We start from the raw sequence: 16,071 nt of genomic DNA on the forward strand, positions 1-16,071 counted from the left end.
ATAACAAAATGTGTTTAAGTAAGGAGTGTATCGAACCACTTGGGTTATACCATTATCATTTGTTTCATATCATTTGTTTTACTGAAGGAGTTTGTCTTTATTACTTTCATTTGATTTGATTTCTGTTGAATGTTTTGTAGGGATGAGGTATGGAAGTTAAATTTTTAGATTTCTTTTCTATTTTTAATCTATGACTGTGTGGCCTGAAGGGGTGTGAATGGAGACTGTAGAGAGAGAATGTGCTGGCTTAAGAGGTGTCAAAGTCACTGACATGTGTGAATGGTACGGTTGGGTGATGAGATGTATTGATTTACTGTTTTGATTATGAAAGGTTTAGATGTAGAGTTTTGATTTCTTTTCTTTTCTTTCTAAATAACCATTAAGGTGGTCTGCGGTTGGAGCTGGTTAATTTCATTTGATTGGCTTTCACATCTGTTGGAATGTTTTTTTGATTATTTGCCTTTTGTTTGTTGTTTCTCTATGATCTGGTGAGAGGACGGTTGAAGCGTGAGGATACATTGGATCAGATCGATGGCAGTTAAGTAGTCCCATCACGTTTTGCATAATGGTTAAACATTTGGTTTCTCTTGAGAAATATTTGACATATTGTGTAAAGAAAATTTGTTTTGTGTTCTTGTTCCCTTGCAGTTCAGTCGGAGAGGGAGGATGGACCATCACAAGTGGAGGGATCATGGGGAAAATGTGTAGGGATACATTTCATTAGATTATGACACGATGGTGTGAACCCGTTCAGTCAGTTCCTGTGGGAGATTGTTGGACTATGGAAAGAGGTCACTTGTAGACGCGGCCCCTCCTTCAATATAGCCCCGGATACAAAGGCCGGAGGTTGGACAAACCTCCAGACTGACGGAGTCGTTCGTCTGTAGATCCATGGAAATACAGTCATGGGACAGAATATGACAAGGTCCAGGCCTACAAACGTTGGCTTCAGCTGAGGCTGGCCGACATGGGGTGGAGGGGGGGGGGCGAAAACGGTCGGAGACTGTGCAACCAAAGCGTTGAACAAGGGCCTCTGTGTGATTGGTTGGTATGTTGGACGGGAAGTGACTGAACGGTAGCAACTGGTATAGATTATGACACAACGCAAGAGTACTGAACTAAACACATACACATAGGTAGGAGATTAGGTGTAGGTTATGGCCGGTAATTTCTGGTGAACATTTTTTTTCCCTTGGGTGCTGCTCCGCCCTCCCTGTCCGTCTGTGCGCAGAGGTGGTAAGGTTTATGTCCATAGGGATGTTCATAAAAGGGGGGAGAGGTGAGAAGACCAACTGAGTTGATTATGCAAAATGTGATTGGGCTGACTTGGAAAAGGAATTAACAGGAGAGGAGAAGCAAAATGTATGAAAGAATGAATAATAATCTCTGTGTCCTCCCCAGATCATGTAAACGGATACCATAATTTTAAAAAAAATTGTGTTTTATTTGAAATGTGTAATGTTTAGATTAAATTGTTTTAATTGTTTTCAACAAATAGGCCTCTGGCTGTGAGCCCAGAGGAACAAAGCCCAATGATAGTAGGTGGTAAACACTGGATCATGAGGGCAGAGTAGGTTAATTGGGGATCTGGATGAATGGGTCATTTGGATTCCCCGGGAGGGGGCCATAGTCAGGGGAAATGTGGGAAAGAAAAGAAGAAGACAAGAAGGAAAAATTGATGAGATGTACCAAAGAAAAATGGAAAAAGAAAAAATGGATTTTGAAAAAAAAAAATGAATTTTAATTTTGGGAAAAAATGAATTTTATTATGTATGGTTAGTATGAAAATCAAGTCAATATACAGTATATGACAATGTGAATTGCCAAAGTGGGGAATGTGGTAATATTGCCTTGGAATTTCATAATTAATATGTGTGAATAAATTAGAGAACCATACTGCAAAAAGGAATGTGTGCCCTTTCAACAGTAGAGGGTGTTTTAAGTGATACTGGTGTTACAGAAATAGTCAATAAACCCCCACTCAAGCAATGACTAATTTAGAGAACAAACAACACACAGTATGTAAATGTAGAAGCAGAGACAGCTGGGTTGAACACAGGGCAGACCAGTTTAGACTTGTTGAAGCATGGACACTAACTCACAAACAAAGTAATCTATTAATCAACTGTTTAGTATCAAAAGGTCTCATATGATGTCTGGTATCAGTCTTAGAAAGCACTGACTGTACTTGGATGATATTAGACATCTATAGCCATATAGAAGGAATGTTAAAGTTATATAGCGGCCCCTCTGGGTATTGAGTCAAGATCCACACAGGAGATCAAAGGGGGGGGCAGCCGGCCTCCCCCAGAGAAACCCAGAGGTGGGGACAACCGCATGATTGGATCAACTGTAACAGTGCTATTTTGGCTAGACATGATAGGATATAAGGAAGAGACAAATTGTAATTCAGGAGCTCTCAGGCCGGACCCAACAAAAGGGGGTCTGGGGGCTCCTCCACCGCTTCGTCCACCCAGAGACTACTGTGAGCTGATTGCATTTTACGTGAGTAAATCATGGGAAACACCAATGGTTGTTTATAGATTAGAGTAATGTACAGATCCCTGATCTGTAAACCAGATTTACTCATGTATAATGTGTACAGTAAACCATGTATGTTCAAATTATGTTAACCAAGTGACTGTTTGATGTGCAGTATTGAGGTTTGAGATGCAAACCTGTTTGTTGATTCCTGTACACAGACAGCTGTTAATGTTTTCTGATAAATCCTTTGTTCTATTCACCTTGGACTCCTGGCTCTGATCAAATAAATCAGCTGAGTTGAACTACAATTCTGGTTTGTCTGGCCTACACGTTTTATTCCTCATCTGCTAAAGTCAGATAAGGAGACCAACAATTCTATCAAGTATGAACCTCTCCCTCCTCCTTCCAGATAATCAATCTCATTGTATTGTGCTACAATAACCTCAAATTATTGTAGAAAGTCTGTGGGAATTTACTACACTACCTCCTTATACTACATCATTATTGATAAGCTACCTCCTTATACTACATCATTATTGTAATGGATTGTTGGAACCTATGGAACCCGCTCTAGTGACTGGCTGGTCCTTAAGGTCACCAGAGTTTGCTTTGAACACGGTAAATCTGCATTTTGCTCTGATGCCCCTCCAGCTCATGGAATGAACTCCAACAGACCTTAAAGCTTGAGATTCTCCCTCTGTTGCTCCAACCTTTGTCAATCAAGTTGTACATGTTTTGAGTGATTGTTATCCTTACTTATTTTATTCTTATGACTTTATAATTTTATGCCTTCTTTTTTCTTGTTTCTGGAAACCTCACTTGCCTTTTGAGTTTAAATAAATAAATATAAATATAAATAATAAAATAAAATAAAATAAATGGACTGCATTACTGTAAGGCATTTTATCCAAAGCGCTTTACAATTCGTTCCTCACAATCACCCATACACTCACGCATTCACACACCGATGGCGGAGGCAACCATGCTGCCAACCTGCTCATCGGGAGCAGATGGGTTAAGTGTCTTGCTCAAGGACACTTCGACACGCCGCCAGAGAGGAGTGGGAATTGATCCGGGGACCTCCGGATTACCAGACAACTGCTCTACCGCCCGAGTCACTGTCACCCCCTAGACGGCTCTGTTCAGCGGATGGGAGGTTGTAAGGAGTGGCGGGCTATGCTACACAAAGCGCATTGCCTGTGAGTCACCACAAGGGGCAGAGTAGCTGTGAGTGGCTGACTGCGTGAATAAATGAGTAAATGAGTGAATTACTGATACTCCCGGTCTGAAGTGCTTTGTATCTAAACATAGGTGTTGGAATAAAGTCTCTTACTAAACACACACAGGTGTAGAACCAGAAACACACCAGCTTGTCTCATTTGAACACATCCTTAATGTCTTTACATAACTGTGGACCACTAGATCTGTCAGTATGCCTGTCTGAGGAGAGCGCTGGGATCACAGGGGAGATGGAGCTTGTTGGTGCCAGCTTGATGACAGGAGAAGTGAGCACCTGCAGAGAGAGGGAGGGGGGAGGGAGAGAGAGAGAGAAGAGAGGAGAGGGAGAGAGAGAGAGGGGAGAGAGAGGAGAGAGGGGAGAGAGGAGAGAGGGGAGAGGAGAGAGGGAGAGGAGAGAGAGAGGGAGAGGGAGAGAGAGAGAGAGAGAGGAGAGAAGAGGGAGAGAGAGAGAGAGAGAGAGAGAGAGAGAGAGAGAGACGAGAGAGAGGAGAGAGGAGAGAGAGAGGAGAGAGAGAGAGAGAGAGAGAGAGGAGAGAGGGGAGAGGGAGAGAGGGAGAGGGAGAGAGTGGGAGAGGGAGAGAGGGAAGAGAGAGAGAGAGAAAGGGGGAGAGAGAGAGGGGGGATAAAGGGGCGGGAGAGAGAGAGGGAGATAGGGAGAGGGAGAGAGAGGGAGAGAGGGGGAGCAAAGGCAGAGGGAGAGAGAGAGGGAGAGGGAGAGAGGAGAGAGGGAGAGAGAGAGAAGAGGGGGAGAGAGAGAGAGGGAGAGGGAGAGAGGAGAGGGGAGAGGGAGAGAGATAGAGGGAGAGAGAGAGGGAGAGAGAGAGGGGAGAGGGATAGAGGGAGATAGGGAGAGGGAGAGAGGGGGAGAGAAAGGGGGAGCGAGAGACAGGGGGGCAAAGGGAGAGAGAGGGTGAGGAGAGAGAGAGGGAGAGAGTGGGGAGGGGAGGGAGAGAGAGAGAGGGGGGGAGAGGGAGAGAGAGAGCGGGAGATAGAGAGGGGGAGAGAAAGGGGGGAGGAGAGAGGGGGGGCAAAAGGAGAGGGAGAGAGAGGACGAGGGAGAGAGAGAGGGAGAGGGAGGGAGAGAGGGAGATAGGGGAGATAGGGAAGAGAGAGAGGGGAGAGAAGAGAGGGGGAGGGAGAGAGGGGGGAAGGAAAGGGAGAGAGAGAGAGAGAGAGAGAGAGAGAGAGAGAGAGAGAGAGAGAGAGAGAGAGAGAGAGAGAGAGAGAGACCAACACAGAAGCTTAATGCTTATGGGTTCTGTAGCTAAGCAACAATGGTAACTAGTACCATAGATCTCGCCTGATTAACTCATGCAAATGCAGACTATTTACTGCACTGTGTGTGTGCGTGTGTCTGTGCATGCGTGCATGTGTGTGTGTGTGTGTGTGTGGTGTGGCGTGTGTGTGTGTGTGTGTGTGTGTGTGTGTGTGTGTGTGTGTGTGTGTGTGTTGTGTGTGCGTGTGTGTGTGTGTGTGTGCGTGTGTGTGTGTGTGTATGTGCATGTGTGGTGTCTGGGTCTGTGTGCATGTGTGGTGTCTGGGTCTGTGTGCGTGCCAGAAGCAGGTGGGAAAGAAACCATTTCTTCATCTGTCCTAGATTCCTCGATGTCTTCCTCCTCTATAACGTTGCTCTCTGTCTATGTAGGTCAGGTTAAAGAGGCTCCTTTCTTAAACTAATCCCTGACAGATTAACCTGTTGGAAATTGGAATCAGTGCCATAATCTGATTTGGTTTATGTTATTTTTGGATCGCTTTTCCTTGGAAATACATAGAAGATCAAGTTAAACGCAGATAATTTACTCCAAATTCAACAACATATTAAAATTAGTATCCCTTCATATTTCAGATTAAGCTCACGAAGGAAATGGCTGTGTTGTACATTCAAACACCTTCTCAGTAAATCCACGTATATATATCTCAGTAATCCAAGTATAATGGTATATTTTTCAAAAGCAGTCTCATTACAGTGTTATTTTACCGAAAACAAATGGATTACAATTATGGTTATTTTCTAATCAGATTACCGTCATCCATCATAGGTTACTTACCGCCACCTCGGTTGTCTATCTGTCAATGCAGGTCATCATACGTCTCCATAAAAGAGACAGATTTATCAGCAGACGGCAGCCGCTCTCTAACCCCCCCCCCCCCCCCGTTCCAACCTGAAGACCACACCTACAAGACGTCTGGTCTCAATCTCTCGTGTCTCACTGCTATAAATGTAACGGATATGTACCGCGATAGTGTGACTACGGTACATGGAAGTAAAACTCACTCCCCAGAGGCATTCAAACTGAGCGCTTAGAGAGGAATTCCTCTCTTGGCGCAGCGGTTTGTGTTGCTTCCCCCCGTGCGGACACCCGGGGTTCGACTCCCACTCAAGGCGCGGTCGAAGTTTCGTGGCAGGTACTAGGTTGTACCTGTTACAGTGGTGCCGTGACCCGGATGCCTTGGGTGGTGTGAGTTTAGGGGGGGTGAGTGTAACGGATATGTACCGCGATAGTGTGACTACGGTACATGGAAGTAAAACTCACTCCCCAGAGGCATTCAAACTGAGCGCTTAGAGAGGAATTCCTCTCTTGGCGCAGCGGTTTGTGTTGCTTCCCCCCGTGCGGACGCCCGGGGTTCGACTCCCACTCAAGGCGCGGTCGAAGTTTCGTGGCAGGTACTAGGTTGTACCTGTTACATAAAGAAACACTCCTGTCTGGCACAGAGGGAGGAGAGAGATCCAAGGGAAAAAAAGTGAGATTGAGAGAGAGAGATAAAGAGAAAGGGATAACATGTATTCACTACGTTGCTACTCTATGTAGCGCCAACGCCGCTCTTAAATAAATGTTTCATGTTTTGCCTTGTTTTGAATGCGAGGATTAGAGATAATCATAGAACCACAAAAAAAAAGTGTCGGGGTGTTGTCGACGGCAACGCTTTACTGCTGAACAAAACCACATACAAACACAAGGCCAGTTTAATGAGAACTGTGTGGGCTTTCTGGGGTGTTCCCCCGACACGTTGAGGTGAGAGACTAACCCTGGAGATATACGACTGTGTAGTCAAGTATACCGTAAAATATTATAAGCGTTGTGTAAAAGTGAGTGATACTGTTTATAATGCAATTGTGTTTAATTATATTATTTGCATGATACTGTAACCGAGGGGATTTGAACCTGGGACCATAGGATCCACATGCGACTGCACTAGCTCAGCGCCGAGCTGCTGGGACGTTTGCATTGTGAAAGGTAACCTTAGGTCACCAGCAGGAGGTACTAGTAATACACTTTCAGAGAGAGAGAGAGAGAGAGAGAGAGAGAGAGAGAGAGAGAGAGAGAGAGAGAGAGAGAGAGAGAGAGAGAGAGAGAGAGACTAGAGAGACTCGTACTTTGTGCCCCCCAGGTAAAGAAAGGACCCAGACTGCCAAATATGATTAAGGACGAGGTGGGGAATGAACAACAGCCGTCGGCCAAATCCTGATAGACGTTGGTGGTGGTGACTAATACGTTTGTCTTGATACCCCCCCAGCTACCTTGTCAGGTAACTCCCCACCGTCTGCAGGTTTTATTCTACTCTAGAAGTCAATATGGACAGTGGTCGGATAGTTTCCGCCAGGCGGTACTGTGGCCTGTGACACGAGAAGTCCAAATCTCTCCCCTGATGAGGGACATAATTTTCTATTTCACGTTTCCACAGCGGATGATCCTCTCAGCTCCCATCCTCCCGTAGAAACCAAAACAGGAGTCATCGTCCCCAGTCGCAACGCACAAAAACATGCCGACTAAAGAATTAAATGTGGCATACTGTGGAAATATGACGGAGATGGCCATAGAGCGTACACAACATGGGTACAGGAAACGATAAAAATAAATGTTAAAAGTGGCGGGGACAGGTCGTATCAGGTAACCGGGGACAGATGGAAGAGCTCCCCTTCCCGCTCGGCTGAGTAATAGGCGGTTAGAGGAAGAGAAGGCGTTCAATCTGTCTTCGGGGCCAAGCTGAGCAGCTAATCCTGGCTGTGAAGTTCCCTGATCCGGAGTTTGATGTAGTGCCCCCTGACACAGACTCCACAGTGTTATTGAGCCCCGCGCCGACCGACCACAGCCAGATCGATATCCTACAAAACTGTTCGTAAATCGGTCTAATCTGTTACAGCGAGCCCTGCCCTCTGGGAGTCTGAACAATCAGGGATTGTTGTTTGTTTTAGTCTCTGACCTCCGGCCCTATTGGACTTGAAGTGGAACAAGTGGACTATGAGGTTGAGGTGCAGACTTTCATCTTTCATTTGAGCGTGTTTACCTCAATATCTGGTGAACCGTGTAGGAACTGTTAGCCCTTTTTGGATATTTGGAATCAATGACTGCCTGAAGTCTACGACCCCTAAAAGGCACACGCCAATATTATGGGAAATGTGCTTACCGTCTTCTCCAGAGTCAGACAAGAAGACAGATACCAATTTCCTCTCTGTGCATTCAGCAGAAAGCTAGCCTAGCTTAGCACAAAAGAATGGAAGCGGATACGGACCACTAGCCTAGCCGTTGGCCAAAAAACACCTCTCCTGGAATTGTAAGCTAGGCTAGTGGTCCGTATCCGCTTCCAGAAGGGATTACGGATGAAAACTAGCTCATTAGCTAACTCTGGCACATTTTACATTGATGTGGAAACTAAACTAAAGTGTTGATTGATGTGCATTGTCCCTATAGGTAATGTAGTGGTTAACACTGTCGCCTCACAGCTAGAAGGTCCTGGGTTCGATTCCCGCTTGGGGACCAGGTTGCCGTGTTGCCAGTTACCCGGGTGGGGTATCTCCCGGGCCTTTCTGTGTGGAGTTTGCATGTTCTCCCCGTGCTCGCAAGGGTTTCCCCTCCCGATAAGATAAACCCAATGGAAAAACATGCAGAACAGATCGTAACACTGTAAAGTAATTTTTTGTTTTTGTTTTACACTAATGTAATTTTAGCTATATTAATTGTTACAGTAGGTTCATTATGCATTGTGTGTACTGACTTTTAATAATTTTGTTTTTTGCAATAGTGATTGTTTTTGTGTGTTTTTTTGTGTGTGGACCCCAGGAAGACTAGCTGGTTGCTATCGCACCAGCTAATTTGGATCCCTAATAAAATCAAATTTGACGAAGACGGACAGGAGCACTTGGATTGGTCACGTCCTGTGGGTCGCCCATCTCGCATGTGTGTGTTAATCTACATGACAAATAAAGACTTCTTCTTCTAAATAAGATAAACCCAATGGAAAAACATGCAGAACATGACAAAGATGGACAGGAGCACTGAGTGCGGCACACGCCGCAGCCCATGTCTGCTCCCGGCTGCCCTTGGGGGGAAGGACAACGGGATGGGTCAAGTGCAGAGAACATTTCATCAGAGACTCAGTGCATGTGTGTGTGTGTGTGTTCCTGTGAGTGGCCCATTGCATGTGTGTGTTAAATCTGCATGACAAATAAAGACTTCTTCTTCTTCAGTGTGAGACATGTAGTCCCCTAGATGACTTCAGAGTCTTATTTTGTCCGTCCGTCCCAGAGGGTTCAATGAAAACATAAAGCACCACCTTCACATCACCACAAGTAGAAGAAATAGGTGCAATTTCAGTGAATTTCCCCTGATTTCTCCATCGAGTTCCATAGTAAAATTGGACATGAAAAACACAACCCTGCACACCCTGTTTCAGTGTTTTCATTGTGTGTGTGTGTGTGTGTGTGTGTGTGTGTGTGTGTGTGTGTGTGTGTGTGTGTGTGTGTGTGGGGGGGGGGGTCTGGTGTTGTGATACGTGTCGTACCCCCCAGCCTACTTACCTCATTATGTGGTTAATAACATTATGGTAACACCATATAATTACACTACTGTCAGAGAGCCGAGCTAAGCTACGCTACAAGCTTCAAATTGTGGCTTTGTGTTTAGAGAGATGTGAGACGGTGTTATACTTGGCTCAGACTGACTATAGGATAAACATGACCCCTACCCCTTTACCCTTTGTGTGTGTGTGTGTGTGTGTGTGTGTGTGTGTGTGTGTGCGTGCAACACATTTTTGACAAGGCAAAGAGAGCACAGAATTAAAAAATAACATTGAATGTGCTTGAAAAAAAGAGACGACCTAAACGTTCTGATTTGAAAATGACATCACCAATTTTATTTCCACATAATATAGCCAGCGTCAGATGAATCAATGCACCGAGTTTAAAAACTCCAACGTCACTCTGACATCAGCTCCGGTTCACTCAGCAGCACAGTGTGTAATGTGAATGGCTGTAGAGCTGGGCGATATGGCCAAAATATCACATCATGATGTTTTTCTGTTAAGTTTTAGTGATGTGACATTTTTAATACTACTGCAAGGAATACCTTTTTGATTAACTTAAGAACCCGATGTATATTTTACGATATATATATATATCGTGGATGACGGTATCGTAAAAGATCCATACCTTTGCATAGATCCATGATGGTATACCTTCATATTCCAGTATACCTCCCAGCCCTACTATTGTACCCACAGTATCAAACTAGCAGCAAGCTGTAGGCTACAGTACACTAATCTCCTTTAGCCAGGGTTAGCCGTGCTGTGGCCTTGTCTCCACTAGCCAGGGTTTAGCCGTGCTGTGGCCTCGTCTCCACTAGCCAGGGTTTAGCCGTGCTGTGGCCTCGTCTCCACTAGCCAGGGTCTAGCCGTGCTGTGGCCTTGTCTCCACTAGCCAGGGTTTAGCCGTGCTGTGGCCTCGTCTCCACTAGCCAGGGTTTAGCCGTGCTGTGGCCTTGTCTCCACTAGCCAGGGTTTAGCCGTGTTGTGGCCTTGTCTCCACTAGCCAGGGTTTTAGCCGTGCTGTGGCCTTGTCTCCACTAGCCAGGGTTTAGCCGTGCTGTGGCCTTGTCTCCACTAGTCAGGGTTTAGACGTGCTGTGGCCTCGTCTCCACTAGCCAGGGTTTAGCCATGCTGTGGCCTGTCGGGCACACAGTGAGCGTCTCCATTGTCTTTCACAACCTGGTCAAACCTGAGCCAAAGCTGGCCGGGACTGTTATATCATCAGGGTTTAACTCGTGTTAGTCGTGTCCCACAGTTGGTGGCGTGAATTCTGAAAGGTTGTCTAGCAACTGGAGTGTTTACAAGAAATGCGATAGAGACACAAACCCAACCATACCATACCGTGCTAGACCATGGCTAGCCCCAGCCAGGCTGAACATAGCTAATGGAGACAAGGCACTAACTCAAACACAAGTCTTTACGTACAGGGAAAAACAACATCGAGGTGGCAATTACATCAGCAGCCCTATACCGTGTGTGTGTGTGTGTGTGTGTGTGTGTGTGTGTGTGTTGTGTGTGTGTGTGTGTGTGTGTGTGTGTGTGTGTTTCCATACAGGGCCCCCTGGGTGCTCCTATAGCAGAGAGCAGAGCTGCCACTGAAAATGAACAACATCTGGGGGCATGGAAACATCTACCCACTGCTCCTGGTGGAGGGTGAGGGTCTGTATGTAGGTGGACGAGAGAGAGAGAGAGAGAGAGAGAGAGAGAGAGAGAGAGAGAGAGAGAGAGAGAGAGAGAGAGAGAGAGAGAGAGAGGGAGAGACAGGGGAGAGAGAGAGCGAGAGAGGAGAGAGACAGAGAGAGAGAGAGACAGAGAGGAGAGAGACAGAGATAGAGCGAGAGAGGAGAGAGAGCGAGAGAGAGAAGACAGAGAGAGAGAGAGAGAGAGAGAGAGAGAGAGAGAGAGAGAGAGAGAGAGAGAGAGAGAGAGAGAGAGAGAGAGAGAGAAAGAGAGAGAGAGAGAGAGACAGAGGCCTGCCTTTCAGAGCATGTGTGATATAAATAGATAGATAGGTAGATAGAGGAAAAGAGAGAAGGGATACACTGTGTGTGTGTGTGTGTGTGTGTGTGTGTGTATCCTCCTCCTCCTTCTCCTCTTCCTCCTCCTCCTTATCCTGCTCCTCCTCTTCTTCCTCCTCCTCCTCCTCCTCCTCCTCCTCCTCCTCCTCCTCCTCCTCCTCCTCCTCCTCCTCCTCCTCACTAAACTGATGCTATGTTGCTCAATGGAAAATGACCTAAGGTATAGGCAGCAAATGGGTGAAGCGTTTCCCTCTCACACACATACACACACACACACACACACACACACACACACACACACACACACACACACACACACACGTATGTATACAGTCCTACATACATACATACAACTCTCTCTTTCCCTGTAGTGTCAGATGCTTTCAAAGGTCAAACAGCAAGCAGGGAAACAAGAACATGCCCTCATTACCTCAGACGTGCACACGCATGGGAGCATGCACGTGGCACATTCAGAGACACGTGCACTGCCCACACACACACACACACACACTAGATATAAACAAAAAACACATACAGTATATAAACGCACGCACGCACACATACTTGGCACAATGGTTCTCATAATTAGTACTCTCTAATCTTTATAAATATTTGGTTTCACAGACACTGAATATAATGCTCACTCATTGCAAAATGTAGTCAGTTAGGCCTCGGTACCCAGCCAGAAGGCGGGGGAGAGTAGATATTAGGCTACAGTTAGTACCACTAGAGGGGGCTGGTTCACTACGACACCAGACAACATGAAAGATTACACCAATATGGTTAACACCGTCTAATAATGACATGGCACTATATATCATGATTCTTCCACATGAACGTTGCATCTTTGTATCTTCACAATGACCACATGTACCAACACGACACCACGAGAACAGTCCGTAAGACAAGACCCTTCGTCATTAAGTCGTGACGCGAGAAGGTGAGAGAGAGACGTTCTAAGAAGCGTCCCACGAGCGGACTACACAGATAGGGTTTGCGAGAGCTGGAGATAAACAACTACAAAATGCATCAGCTTCTAATACATCTCTGCACACAGAAACACGAGGCGGACCTACACAACAGCTGGACTCTTCCGGCAACAGTCTTGTTATTGCAGGCCACCACTACTGCTGCTGAGCGGTCGACATAATATCCTCCACACAATGCAACTCCGCTGCTGCTCCCAGCCGGCTGGGGCTCCATTTTGAGTCTGGTCTCGACCCGGCGAGGAATGCTTTATATCTTCTCCGTCAGTCGTTGGGGCGTCACTAGCTCTTCCATTGGTTGATTGGGGCTCACTAGGTGTTTCATTGGTTGATTGGGGCTCACTAGGTGTTTCATTGGTTGATTGGGGCTCACTAGGTGTTTCATTGGTTGATTGGGGCTCACTAGGTGTTTCATTGGTTGATTGGGACTCACTAGTCGCTCCATTGGTTGATTGAGGCTCACTAGGTGTTCCATTGGTTGATTGGGGCTCACTAGGTGTTTCATTGGTTGATTGGGACTCACTAGGTGTTTCATTGGTTGATTGAGGCTCACTAGGTGTTCCATTGGTTGATTGGGGCTCACTAGGTGTTTCATTGGTTGATTGGGACTCACTAGTCGCTCCATTGGTTGATTGGGGCTCAATATGTGTTTCATTGGTTGATTGGGGCTCACTATGTGTTTCATTGGTTGATTGGGGCTCACTAGGTGTTTCATTGGTTGATTGGAGCATTCTAGCTCTTCCATTGGTTGATTGGGGCTCACAGGGCGTTTCATTGGTCTGAATGTGCAGACGAGGTCTGATCTGCTGCTTGTTTGGTCGCAGGGAGATGAGTCGTTTCTGTTGAATGTTTGGTGGCTGCCGGAGATGATTGGCCGATTCCTCCCTTAACCGCTGATCAGGACTGAGGATACCGAGGTACTGAGGAGCTATTGTTGTTGCGGTTTGCCTGGTCGGCGTATTGCACGGTGACAGAGGACTGCGTTGCCGGGTCAGTTCCAGACGGAGGAGGGTCTTCTGGAGCCAGGTCAGCGTCTGGAGACTGGATCACTATGGGGATGGGAGTCCCCTGGTACCCGTTGGGTTCCCCGGCGACGCGGTCGCTAGCTGGCGGTGGATACGTTGTGTTGTTGGAGGCTGACTGCCAGTTATTGGAGCAGAAGACAGTGGGGATACTGCAAAAAAGAAAAGAAAAAAAGGTCAGTTAGAATAATTTTTTGCAGCTTTTCTTTCTCGGTGTCTGAGAAGTTGACGTCACAGAGACGTATGAGAATAAATACCCCATAAATCACCATTAGTGCTCAAAACGCATCACGTCAGATCAGATGTCGGCGACACCTACTATGTCAAGCGCTGCCTGAAACCTTTCTTTTTTAAGTACTAATTTTAGTACCTGGTGTTTGTAGTGCCCTCATTATGTTGTTACACCCTATTCTCAACACACAGATCTTCATTAACTACTTACACAGTATTATCGTGTACTTACTCAGGCATTAAAGCGTTCCGTCTTGGGACAGATTTCCGTCAATTTGATTCGGAGTTCCGTCAATTTGATTCGGAGTCGTGACGGATTTCCCGTCAATTGGCTACCTGGTATAATATGATTTGTAGACGGAACCAATGGCGGGCAGGTTTTGGGTTTGGCAAGTGACATTTGCGAGGTCTGAGAGGTCTGTCCGCCACATGGCGGGTAACAAAATAGTCATGTAAAATCATTTAAACTGCTGTGTGTTTTGGTTTTACGACAGTCGCCTTTTTTGCAGCCTCGCGCGTCAACTCTCCTTGTTTACCGACGTCACATCCACCACCTGCTTAGTAGCTGCTTGCACTGTAACGTTACGCACGCCTACTATACCGATTGCGTCTATACTTTTACCAACAAACTTCCAGTTCCGCGTTCGCGTTCTGCGATCTGATCGGCCACTGACGTTTCTGGTCATGTGACATGTGCGCCAATCGTGTGACGCCTGTTTCTGCGCCTATTTCCGCCTCTAACAGCCTGCAAACTACCTAACGCCTAGTTATATCACTGGTTAAGCTTAGGCGACTCTTTCAAAGTTGGTTAAGGTTAGAGTTTGGAATCAGGGCTGGTGTTCTATCGCCCTGCTCTAAGACAAACTCTAACCGTAACCAACTTCGAAAGAGTGCCTAAGCTTAATCAGTGATAGAAACAGGCGTCACACGATTGGCGCAGATGTCACATGACCAGAAACGTCAGTGGCCAATCAGATCGCGGAAAAATGCAAGTTAGTTGGTAAAAGTATTGACGCATACCGATTAGCTAACGTTAGCTTAATAGCGTCGGTTAAATGGAAGGAGTAAGCCGGCCACTAAAAAGAAAACCAACGCGGTTTTCTCAGACGAGAAAGGGTGAGCGGCACCACCTAACAAAAGAACGTTTCGAGAGGAATGGAAGTTTGAAGATAGCAGTGTTTCAAAAGACTGGCTAGGCTACTGGGGGCTGTAGTGGTGGTGAGTTGTTAACTTGTTCTGTGTTCCGCAACTATGTCAAAAAGAAAAACGGAAACAACACATTTGTCATTGTCGTGTTACTTCACAGTACAAATACGTGAGTCCCCTGCTGTGGTTGTGAGTATCCCTTTTTTTTTTATCAACTTTTTCTCCCATTTTCTATATTTTTCTCCCATCCCAATTTCGTATCATCCAATTCAACCCTCCCCTGTCACGGACGCTGTTTCTTGCCTCCCACAAGCCGGCTGCAATGTGGACTAAGTCATACATAGCACAAGTCCCCTCCGGTACTTGAGGTAACAGCAGTCGCATCTTTTCACCTGCGCAGCTCGATCTCTCAGTGGCGAAGAGTAACGCGTGGGAGGCTCACGCTGCCCCCGACACTTCCTGATTCTACTGCGCAGGCGCACCAACCGACCTGTAGGAGTCGCTGTCCACAACGCCCGATCCCCACCCATCAGTTTCCCACCCCCTAATACGGCCAATGTGTATTAGTACGGACGACCAGCTAAACTGAAAGCAAATGTGGAGCGCTGGGCTCGAACTGACGAGCCCAGCGTCTCCAGCATTTCGTGGCGAGTGCCTTGCCCACTACGCCACGTAGCCGCCCGGTTGTGAGTATCCTTTATTAGCTTAACTCCGTAGCAACATCACACAGGTGTATCTGTAGACAGTCTCCTCCCCACCGTATGTATATATTTTCTCCCCACCGTATGGATATTTTTTCTCACACCCACCCACCCCCTCCTAATGTACAGTCTCCTCCCCATCATATGTATATAATCTCTGTTAGGATCTATGGGTAACAGTACTGCATATTTGCATATCGTATATGTCACAAATGTAACAGTACTATATACCTGTAGTATGTCATGTATGTCCCTATGCCATAAATGTCATGATGTCATGTATGTTGTTGTGTATGTCATAAATGTCACTATGAATTCAAAATGGAAATGGGGGACCCTGATGTAAACAAGACGAAAGTCTTTCTCTGGTCTGCATCCCCTTAACAATTGTGTGTATTGAGCCGTACTGTATTGTACCCATTCTGCAATCTGTTAAATATTG

At 46.3% G+C, this 16,071-nt stretch overlaps 1 protein-coding gene across 1 annotated transcript in view; it reads right to left on the reverse strand.

Moving 5' to 3' along the window:
- Positions 1–13,426: 13,426 nt before the first annotated feature.
- The window catches only part of LOC311223739 (endophilin-B1-like), a gene marked incomplete at both ends in the record, with an annotated part of 12,718 nt that continues 10,073 nt past the window's right edge, over positions 13,427–16,071 (reverse strand). The window contains one exon of the mRNA XM_084308511.1: positions 13,427–13,703. Coding sequence (XP_084164637.1) covers positions 13,427–13,703 — 277 coding nt within the window. The remainder of the gene's footprint in view (positions 13,704–16,071) is intronic.

This window comes from Notolepis coatsorum (assembly GCF_963971535.1).
Source record: "Notolepis coatsorum genome assembly, chromosome: 2".
Taxonomy (NCBI): Eukaryota; Metazoa; Chordata; class Actinopteri; order Aulopiformes; family Paralepididae; genus Notolepis; species Notolepis coatsorum.